General features: G+C 38.4%; 1 protein-coding gene across 4 annotated transcripts in view; it reads left to right on the forward strand.

Moving 5' to 3' along the window:
* SPATS2L (spermatogenesis associated serine rich 2 like) overlaps positions 1–11,556 on the forward strand; it is a 226,670-nt gene that overhangs the window by 138,356 nt on the left and 76,758 nt on the right. For all 4 annotated transcript variants that reach the window (XM_006152991.3, XM_014589532.2, XM_014589531.2 and 1 more), the window contains 3 exons: positions 1,467–1,575; positions 6,093–6,142; positions 9,706–9,952. In XM_006152991.3, the coding sequence (XP_006153053.1) occupies positions 1,467–1,575; positions 6,093–6,142; positions 9,706–9,952 (406 nt within the window). The remainder of the gene's footprint in view (positions 1–1,466; positions 1,576–6,092; positions 6,143–9,705; positions 9,953–11,556) is intronic.

Below are 11,556 nucleotides of genomic sequence, written 5' to 3' on the forward strand. Positions count from 1 at the left end.
AAAAAAAAAAGAGAAGAGGATAGAGAAAGATAGCAAGTGAACAATAGAGGGGATGTTAGTGAGAAACAGATATGGTTTATTATCTGTTGAAGATGACGTGTATAGTATTCTCAACTGGACTGGTCTGGGAAGTATTTCATGATGGGTGAAGTCTTTTAACAAGCAAAATGAGAAATAGTGATTGACTGTTTTAAAAAATTATAATAATAATAATTATTGGGAAATGCATGGAAAAGACTTTGAATGATAAAGCGGGGAGATCGATGCCTCTGTATTGACTGACATGCATGGCATTCCCTTTTGAAAAAGCAATGGAAGTCAATGTAAAGTTATATGTAATCCAATGTAATATAAAGAAGATTATGATGATAATAAAAAAAATGCAAATAGGTCATTAAACATTGAATATAAGCTTTAACCTATTGAAATCCTTAGTGTGTATATGTATTTACTTTTATTGTTTAAATGTTTGACTTTCTTTTTTTTATTTATTTGATTTTATTCGTTTTTATTTGTTTGTTTTTGAGAGGTTTTTGCTATAGGGCGTGTGCACACGACAGAGAGACAGAAAGTGAGAAATCACCCCCCAGGGGGGATGGCCACACCGCCGTCCCTTCTCTTCCACTCTCCTCTTGGGATCTTGGGCACACACACACATGCGCCCATCGTGAATTTACTCCACCAGGTCCGGGACTCGAACTGCGGTCGACTACATGGGAGTCTAGCGACATAGCCATTACACAAACTGCTGGTCCTTATTTATTTATTTTTAATTTGACTAGAGAAAGACAAAGTGAGAGAGAGAGAAAGTGAGAAAGCAAGCCACCAGATCTGGGACTCAAACCGTGATCAGCCACATGGGAGTCTAGCGCCCTTAACCACCAAGCCACCTGCTGGCCCCTTACATGTTTGATTTTTAGAGGTGTGTTTGAGAACCTTTTGGGGTCAGGCTAAGAGTACCAGTTCAAAAATACAGTGCCCCACACTTTCATATCTTCATAACATTAGAGAAGTTTTACAGCATACTTCTTACCCCTTAAGATGACTGTTTGCACTGCGCAGATAGAAAAGCTGAGGCTATTTCTGTACGTTTTCAAAAGGTACCCACCTCCCTGAGCCAGTGGAGAGGAAATTCAAGACAGAAAAAAGATCCTGTGTCCTCACTGAAGCACATCTTACGTGCATCTGTAGTCTTAGGGGAGAACAGACTGTAAAGTTAGAGCTGGCTTTGCACACTGGTTCCTCCAGTCCTAACAAGGAGATCCTTGTTGAAGTGTGTACACGAAGAAGTAGGTATCAAGGTGATTACATGATGAATTTTCACTGGTCTGAAATGCCTTGAGTATGCTTGATGGCAAAAGGATAGATTAGTTGGCTTGTCAAGGCCCTTCTAATAGTTATAACTCTCTCCAGTGGAAGAGTCATAGATGAAAAATATTTAAAGTGTTTTCTTTTCTCCTTTACAGATCTATGCAGTTAGATCAGTTGTCCCTAATAAAAGCAATAATGAAATAGTCCTGGTGCTACAACAGTTTGATTTTAATGTGGATAAAGCCGTGCAAGCCTTCGTGGATGGTACGTATTCATGTCTTCTGGTGCTGAAGATGTTAGAACTAAATATGTTGTATATTCTATACTTTTTTCCTTGAATGAATTCGAAATTAGTTACTAATACTTTCGTACTTGTAAAAATATGCTAGACCTTAAAAACACATAGGCAAACCCAATAAGAGCAGGATTTGGAAGTTCTTTTTCCCTTATTTAAAAAATATGTATACTGGGGTCCAACAGATGGCATAGCGGTTACATCTCTGGACTCCCACATAGCTAACGTGGCTCAAATCCCAGACTCCGTGGCTTGAAACTCGTGCTGAGAATGTGTGCATGTGTGCCCAAGATCTTAGAAGGAGACTGGAGAAAAAGGGATTGTGATGTTGCCATCCCCTCAGGGGGGTGATCTCTTACTTTCCCTCTCTTTGTCTCTCTTTCTCTCTCCCTGGCAAATGCATGTGCCCTAGGGCAAAAACCTCTAAAAAAATTTCAATAAAATAAAAAAATACTATAGAAGACTGGGTAGTTTCCAGAGGATATCACTTACAATGCAACTACTTTCCTTCTCATTCTCATTTGTTGTTAAATATATTTTTATTTGATGGCATCCTTGTGAATGGAGGATAGCATACTTCATTCCTACCTGGAAAGCCTTCTTCACTCTTGGCCAGCAGTAATTCTAGCAGGTTTTGTGATGAATCCTTCAACTTGGTACTTACATGGTCTAAGAAGATTGGTTTATTCTTTTGGTTTTTTGTTTTTGTTTTTGTTTTTTTGGGGTTTTTTTTTTGGAGAGGTTTTTCACTATAGGGCGTGTGCGCTCGCCAGACAGACAGAGACAGACATAGAGACAGAAAGCGAGAAATCCCCCCCCAGGGGGGATGATCACGCCGCAATCCCTTCTCCTCCATTCTCCTCTCGGGATCTTGGGCATGCACGCACACGTGCCCGACGTGAGTTTTAAGCCACCGGGTCCGGGACGCGAACCGCAATCGACTACGTGGGAGTCCAGCGACATAGCCATTACGCTAACTGCTGGTTCCCTGTTTGTTTGTTTTTAAAGAGTTATTTAACTTTATTTATTTTTAATTTGACCAGAGAGAGACAGAGTGAAAAAATGAGAGAAAGCGAGAGAGAGAGAGAGAGAGAATACAACAGCAAGCTACTAGGTTCAGGACTCAAACTGTGGTCAGCCATATGGGAGTCCAGCGTCCTTAACTACCAAGTCACCTGCCGACCCCATTGTTTGTTTGTTTTTGTTTTTATTATAGGGCTCATGAGCTCACTGGAGAGGGTCAGAGAGAAGGAAAGTGAGAAATCACATCCCTCACCCCGTGGGATGGCCACACTATAAACCCTTCTCCATTTTCCTCTCAGAATTTTGGGCAGGCACACACACAGACTGGTGTGAATTTTCAAACTGCCAGATCTGGGACTTGAACTATAGTCAGCCATGTAGGAATCCAGTGTCTAAACCACCATGTCACCTGCTGGTCCTCCAACTTATTCTTTAATAAACCTAGTTATGATTTTTAGATGATCTAATTAGAAATCAATTCAGTTTATCTAATTCTATAATCTTTTTGCTTTATAATAATATTGTTTTTTAGACAGTCCATTGCCAACGATGTTTTAGAATCTGAAGTCTCAAAAATATATTTATTCTATAAATTTATAATTCAGTCTTTTAAATTTTCTATAAATTATGGAGAAATTCTCCTCTCCTAATCAGATTAAACAAGTTCCAGTTTGGAACACATATCGCTTGCCTGTCTTATCATATGTCTTCTGTGCTGGTATTAGTTTCTATTTTGTAAATATGGAGCAGAGTAGAATAACTTTCTTGAGTTTGTACTGTATAATTGCATTTCAGGGCAAGGTCTGGAAACCAAGCCACAAACTCACATTCTGGTATCTGTAGCTAAGATTTAAGGTCTTCACTGAATTAACAAGTGATTATCACTCAAAACAGACTCACTAATAAATCCACCATGTATAGTTCTCACTGTTTTCCCATGTTCTATATACTAACAGATACAGAATCTTTAGAATTATATAACACAGGAGCCAGCAAGTGACATGGTGGTTAAGGCACTGGACTCCCACATAGCCAGTCATGGTTTTAGTCCCAGACCCAGTGCCTTGAAAAAAATGCCAGGCACATGTACATATGTGCCCAAAATCCTGAGAGGAGAATGGAAGAGAAAGAATTATGAGGTGGCCATCCCTCATTAGGGGTGATTTCTCTCTTTCTCTCTCTCTCTCTCTCTCTCTCTCTCTCTCTCTGGTAAGTGCACACAGTTTATGACCAAAACCTAAAAAGAAAAAAAAATTGAGAAAGAAAGAATTATATAATAAGAATCTATAAAAACAAATCGTAGAAAATGAGATATGCACACAGTTTATGGCCAAAACCTAAAAAAAAAAAAATTGAGAAAGAAAGAATTATATAATAAGAATCTATAAAAACAAATCGTAGAAAATGAGATATTAATTTGACTTTGCAGCATTAGGTGCAGTTTATCTCAAAAAACTTTTGGAAATATGCATATCCTAGCTCAGATAAATTCTTTTTTAGGTTTCACTTGCCTGGAAAAGAACTTTAGGAAAAGAAAAGGGTTATTATCCTCCTTCCTTCCCACTTGGATTGAGGGCCCCACATTTCTCGTCATGGAAGTTTTTATTAGAGTGGCCCTGATGAGATACACAGATGCACAGTAACTAATAGACTGTCACCAAATCTGTTTGCTTTTAAATAGAGCACCTTGCTTGTCCTTCTTGAAATTTTTAACTTGCCAGTGTTGAGATTTCATTAATAAAACTCACTGATGGCTGAGAAACCTCATATCATTTTGGTTGTGAACCAATAGCAAAACCTGTTTAAAACTCACTGAGAGTCAAAAATATTTGTTATGAGTCATTTATGAGGCATATTGAAAGCACTATTTTGAAATGGCTTTAAAAACTCCAAGCAGCTTCAGTATAATTAAAATTTAATAATAACAGTTTCAAACTCCTTTGTATATATGAGCATTTCTTCTTTAGGATTACTCTCTAAAAGCTCATTGTCCAAATTAAAAAAAAGAAAAAGTTAACTCAAAATATGAAAAAAAGGAGAATACTAATTGAATACTTCAGTTGCAAAAGCAGTAAGCAACTTACCTCCTCCCTCTGATTAAAAAGAATGGTATTTAACATTGTTAAAATTTTTATTTTATTGTGAAAACTAAACCTTACATATAAGTGAAAACAACCCTAATGATAGTTAACCACTTGCGTGACCTACCAAGAAACCTAATGAAAGTGACTTTCTAAAGGTCTTCCAAAAAAAATGTTGTGAAACATTAATTCTCTGGGTAAATTAGAGAAAGACCAGCCCAGTTAATAAGAACTCTGAATTACAGCTTACTTTTAAGTGCAATCTTATTTCAAGTACAATCAACTCAGACAGGTCTAAGAGTGGCATTAAGATAGGAGTAATTAGCCTGACTAAACATTAGGCAAAGCAATATGGCCTTCTGTTTATCGAATAGTGACAGCAAACTCAATAATTGGGACTCTACTCATTTGAAATTTGGTGTAAAGACCAGACTAAAGTTTGTCTTTCTTTGGCCAGCACACTCATAACAGAGAACTGTTAGAATAAGATGGTATGAGAATGTTTGAAATTGTTAAAAGAATACATTTAAGAGCTCCCCTCTTTTATAAATACGTATTTATATGACAATTGATATGCTCATTATGAATAACTTGTTATTGAAATTACCTCCAGCACAATTAGAATAAATGAAAGAATGTTGTTAGACCACATGGAAACATTGGTTGTAGCTGACAAGTGATAAAACGTTTCTTTAAAAATGTTTTATAACTTCAACACGTTTGACTTTTCCCCTGAATCAGTATAGTTCCATATATGTAGTTGAATGGGATGACAGAACTTGAAACTCAACTTGTCATTTAATGAACTTTGGTTTCAAAGTTGAAAGCTTGTTAAAGACCACATCCCATTCCTCTCTAAGGTAACTAGAGACAAACTAACATAATATAATCTGCCTTCCTTTTTCCCCTGCAGGTTTTGAGCATGATGAGTAGGGACAGGGAAAAAAAAAAGGAAGAAGAAGGAATGGGTAAACAGAAAGCTATGATTCACAGGGTTAATAATATTCAGAATCCCATGTTTGGTTCAGGAGATTATAGGTATTTTTATTCATATATCAAACAGAACAATTTTAATTCTACCTGTGGCAATGAAGCTATCAGAAAATTCTCAAGATAAATTTCATTTTCCCTAAGACAATATGATGATAAAAAAAGTAAGCTTCATGTAGTGGGGCTTAATATTTTGATAAAACCAAGATCATGCAGTGAATTAAATGAAAATATGGGAAATAAAAAACGAAACTGGCATTTTTATTAAAGTAGGGTATATCAAAACAAATGAAAAAGAAAAAGAAATTGCTGCCAAGATGGAACGACAGAGATGAATTCATGTGGTGTTTTATTATGTGAATATTTGTTGAACATTCTTTGTCTTTATCTAGGCAGTGCAGTTCAAGTTCTAAAAGAATGGAATATGACAGGAAAAAAGAAGGTAAGATTAATATTGATTGTAAATTAGTAACGTCTTCAATCAAAACCTTCATGGCTGTTATCATTTCAACAAGGCTGCCAATTTTCTGCTTCTTTCAAATATGTTAATGTATAATACCCAGGAAGCTTTAAATGCACGACTCTTAAATTACCAATCTCTCTCTCTGTTAATGCTCTTATTTTCTGTTCAGTTTTTTAGCTACCAGGTGTCCTTAAGAAGCCCTAAAGTTGTTTTTCTTTTTAAGTGTTAAGAGGAACCCAACTGGAGAATTCAAAGGATTTAAGCCATAAACTTGCCTGAACATATCCTTACCACAAAGGAAAAAATTAGCAGTGTCTTAAAAGTCCTTGCAAAGCTCTAAATGTATTTTCACATGTTTCTCCAACCAACTCTGAGATTTCTCTGAGATACTTAACTGAATTCTAAGGTAAATTTTTAATGAAAGAAAAAGAAAAGAAAATACCTTAAAACCATCATAAGAATGGGACTTCTTGAACAGTGGTATACTGCTCTTTGAGAACAGAGGGGAGGAGATTTGACTCTGTCCTATTCCAATTATGTTGTTTCCTTGTCTAGTCACAGAGTCCGTGGCGTCTGGGCATACACCAGCACCAGTCTGTTGTTCTTGTCAAAGTAACTGCCCCACCCATTGTCACTGCCACATGCACAGCAAGGCCAGTGTTTTGGTTCTCCCAGGACATGGCCCACCAGTCCACCCTTTCCCATGAGGGAAGATCACAAGCCTCTGGAACAGGTTTTGAACAAACAGATAAACAGCATTGCTTTCATAAAATGCCAAGATTACTGAAATTGCTAGAATCCTTTCCCCACTTTTCTCCTCTCAGTTTCGTGTAGAATGGGAAGAATTAGGAGGTTTTTAAAAAACCTTTGTGTGCCACCATCTTTGACAGTCTCTGCTTATCTTTAATCATAGCTTTCCAGGCTTCTGTGTGAGAGGAAGATGATTTGCAAGTGATTGAAAGGCAGTATTTATACTTACATGGAAAAATTTCAGATGTGGGTTTGGGTATAAATTTTTCTGGTGCGGAACAGAGCAGACAGCAGCTGCAGACTTAACTCGTTACTGAGTCTTCCTCCCAGCAGTTTTGTAAGAAAATGAAACTGGAAGCTGCTGAGGGTGTGGTGGAGGAATGGAATCTGTTGGCCTTTTCCTTCACCCTAAAGATGCACATCTCTCACCTAGAGGAGCACTTACTGGGGCATGGTGTGTCTTCAAAAGAAAAGAGGTGGAGTGGAGGGGCCAGGCAGTGGTGCAGCAGTAATGCAACTAGACCCACATGGAAAAGTCCCTGGTTCATGTCCTGGAGCCTCCCTGTATACACCAGGTGCCTGTGCATACCCTTGATTTGGATTGGCTGAGGCCGCAGATCAGTTGCGTTGTAAGGACCCTGTTGAGGGTTTCCCCCACCCCATGGATGAGATAAATGAATGAACTTAATTTAAAAAAAAAAAAAAAGAAGAAGAAAAGAAATAAAAAAGAATGAGAAGAAGAATTAAGAAGAAACAGTCTCTTTTTATTTCTTTTCTAAACGTGTTGAAGAACAAAGCCAGGCTGATGTTTGTTCAGCTAGTATATAACCACACGGGTGTAACCGGTGGCACAGGGTCTTCCTGATTGGTCAGGCATCTGTCCCAATTGGCTGGCGCCTCTTCCAAACTGATTGTTAAGTACATTGACTATCAATTGGCCACGAAACCAAAGTCACCTGGTTATAAAACCAAAGTCAACGAATGCATACAACATAGTTAGGAACAACATCTAAATTCCCTAGGTGTCAGTATATATTCACCATTACAGCATTTTAGGAGAAAGAGTAAAATCCTGCTATAGTGTGATCTAAAACATTTCAGTTGTCTAAACTGCTAGGTCATATTATTTTGAAGTAAGTTAAATGAAGCCCTGTAATGCTGTTCAGCTAGAACCTGAGGAGTCCAGGGGTCCAGTCTAGCTTCACGATCCAAATTCAGGTGGATACAGATGAGTTTGGCATTGCTGATAGCAGTTGTCTGCTCCAGTATTCGTGGGGATGCTCTGGATCCTCTGGCTGCCTGGGACATCCTGAACAGGGGCAGCAGTTCTAGAATGTTTTCATCGGTTGGTGCCTATTTCAGAGATCCAAACTGGACTTTGGGGACTATCTTTTACATCTTCATTTTGCAAAAAAGAGTTGCCTTCCTTTTTCCTGGCAGTCCTCCCCTCTAGCTCCCTTCCTCCCCAGAGAATGGGAACCTTAGTGTCCTTACCTCTGCCAGCCCCAGTTTCACTTTTTGTTTGTTTGTTTGTTTTATTCTTGATAGAGAGCACAGGCATGCACGTGAGAGTGAATGAGAGAGAGAAACCCCCTCGACAGGGTCTCATCCCACTACAATCCCCTTTCCACAGACTTCCAGCTCATCAGGATCTTAAGATATATGCACGCACCCAGTGTGTTTTCAAGCCGACCCAAGGATTCAAACCCACAGATGGCCATGTGCTCCCAGCACTGTAGCTACCAACTGCACTACCAGGAAAGGCCACTCATCACCACTTTAAGAAAGGAAAGCCAGAGGATAGATGGCAGTGCCACAGTAAACTGCAACACTGTGCAAGGCTGACCCACATGGAAGCTTCAGAGTTTGAGTCCGGGGACCTTCCTGAATATGGCAGCCATGTGCTTGCCCGTGATCCAGGACTTGCTGGAGGCTAGGGTTGGGTCAGGCATCAAAACCGTGTGAGGATTGTGCTCTCTCTCTCTCTCTGAAGAAATAAATAAACTTAAAAACAAATGAGAGTAATAACTGAATTCAGGTTATTTCAAGCAGGTATCACAAGATTTTACTATATGAGGAATCATCAAATAGTTCATGGAAAATATGTATAATGAAAAAACTGTGCATATATTTCAAAATATTTGCACCAAAATAAGCTCATACTTTAATTCTATTTTTCCACAAACTTGTTGATGTCCTCTTGTTATTATTGTTCATATAAGGTGGGATCTCAAATTGCTCATACATTAGTTCTTTAAACCTTTCCTTGCTGTTTTTCTTTTAATGGAAACTTTCTGTTTATGGTGTTTATCAGGTAAAAGCTTATATAATTTATTTTAAGAAAGAAGTTGTTTAAATTAGGGACCAGCAGTTGGAATAATGGCTGTGTCACTGGACTTCCATGTAGTCGACTGCGATTCAAGTCCCAGACCCGGTGGCTTAAATTCACGCTGGGCCTGTGCATGCGTGCCCAAGATCCTGAGAAGAGAATGGAGAAGAAGGGATTGCGATGTGGCTATCCCCCCAGCGGGGTGATTTCTAGCTTTCTCTCTCTCTGTTTCTCTCTGTCTTTCTGGTGAGCGCATGCACCCTATAGCAAAAACCTCTAAAAAGAAAAAAGATGATATTTAAATTAATTTGGGTGGTTAATAAAGAAGTAGGCATTTTCACCCATCCTATCAGAATAGCTATGAACCAAAAAAGAAAATAGTGCCTAGTTTCATCTCTCAGACTCACCTTACAATTCAAGGATCTGAGCTACATGATGTTTTCTCATCTGTTTCTCATTCTAGAACAATAAGAGAAAAAGAAGCAAGTCCAAGCAGCATCAAGGTAACAAAGATGCTAAAGACAAGGCGGAGAGGCCTGAGACAGGGCCCTTGCCACCACCACCAGCACAGATACAAAACGGCCATGTGAATGGCTGTGACAAGGACAGCTCGTCCACCGACTCTGCCAATGAGAAGCCAGCCCTCACCCCTCGTGAGAAGAAGATCTCCATTCTTGAGGAACCTTCAAAGGCACTTCGCGGGGTGACAGGTCAGTAATTCTCGAGTTAAGTTCCTTAGGAAGACATAGAAGGAAGAATGCCAAGGAGGCTCACTGGGACAGCTATTGCTACTGTTGATATTGGTGGAAGGAAGCAAAAGGCGGTTCTGTTACCTGCACGGGTTCAGACAGAATTCCTGAGGCCATAGTGGAGGCAAGAGGGAATGTGGCGGGGCCGAAGAATAAATGCTCACAGAAGCTCTACAAAAGTCAGAGAGCTTTTTTTCTTAAGTAAAGGGGAAGGGTATGATAATCATCAGGAAAATGGAAATTCCAGTTTAAGAAAATATTCTTCACAGACACCTTCATGGGAATCCCTTATGAGAGAGATAACTGGTGGCAAAAGGAAATGTTATTAAATGTTTTTTTCTTTTTCTTAATTCTTTTTTAAATACTTTTTTTATATTCAATCACTATATATCATTACAGCATGCAAAATGAATTTTCTCGGCATGGACACACTATGTTTTAGTCCAGTTAAAGAGATAAGCATACACATTATCATCAACAGATAATTTTCCATTTTTGTATCCCTTTAATATCTTGTTTCTTTTTTTTTTTCCACTTGATTTCCTTCCTTTCACCCTCTCTCATTTTCCATCCTTCTCCTGTGCTGTCTCTAGTATCCACAATTGTTCTCCATGCTTTTGTATCTTCCACTCTTTTGGTTTCTGCCTAGAGTACAGACATTCAGTATATATTGAGTGGGGAAATGTTTTCCTTCAGAATGAGTTGTCCAAATGATTTTAACTCCGTTGTTTTTTGTTTGTTTGTTTTTTGTTTTTTGTTTTTATGATGTGATAGAACAGAATCTTCCAGGGTGTTGAAACTTACAATGCTAATCATTTGTGCTACAGCTGTGTATGAATTTATATACATAAAAGGCTACTACCTCTTAGTTCACTGGTGGGCCTGAGGTACACCACTTCTTCTCTAGTGTCCAGTTTTCTATCTGTATCTACTAGGTCGTGATTGTCAATATTACTTGACCCAATTCCCCATTTTTTAAAATAGAAACCCCTACAATGATGTTCAGACATGATAAAGCCTACTAGAAACGAAATTTCAATATAGTGAATACAAGAAATTCAGGAATAACTAAAATGGAAGGCCTAATAGAGTACCCAGATGTTCACACCCACTTATAATGAATCACTTTTCACTCATACAAAGTAACACAATAGTCAGCTGGATATTGTGGGCACTGTTTCTTTATATTCGACACATTGAGTAAGAGCTCAATAAGTATATTTGCATGTAGACATGGACTCATTGTGAATGTAACTGCTGCAAATACAGCTGACACAGGGGTGTCAGATTTGGGATAATTCTTTGTTGTATGGGGCATTCCTATTATTGTAAGTCATCCAGCATCATGGTCCTGCTCCCTACCCTTACACACATACACAATCATTTTGGTAAGAGGGTGGTAGATCTCTCCATGAGAGATGCTATACCAGTTGATTCCCAAAGTCCTTCTAATTATAAAACTCTGAATTTATTGAGTCACTGACTATTCTTTAAGTTTCTTTCTTTCTCTTTTCTTCTCTCTCTCTCTCTCTCTTTTTTTTTTTTTTTTTTTTTTTCGTAGCGAG

Source organism: Tupaia chinensis, unplaced genomic scaffold, assembly GCF_000334495.1.
Source record: "Tupaia chinensis unplaced genomic scaffold, TupChi_1.0 Scaffold000361_2, whole genome shotgun sequence".
NCBI lineage: Eukaryota > Metazoa > Chordata > Mammalia > Scandentia > Tupaiidae > Tupaia > Tupaia belangeri.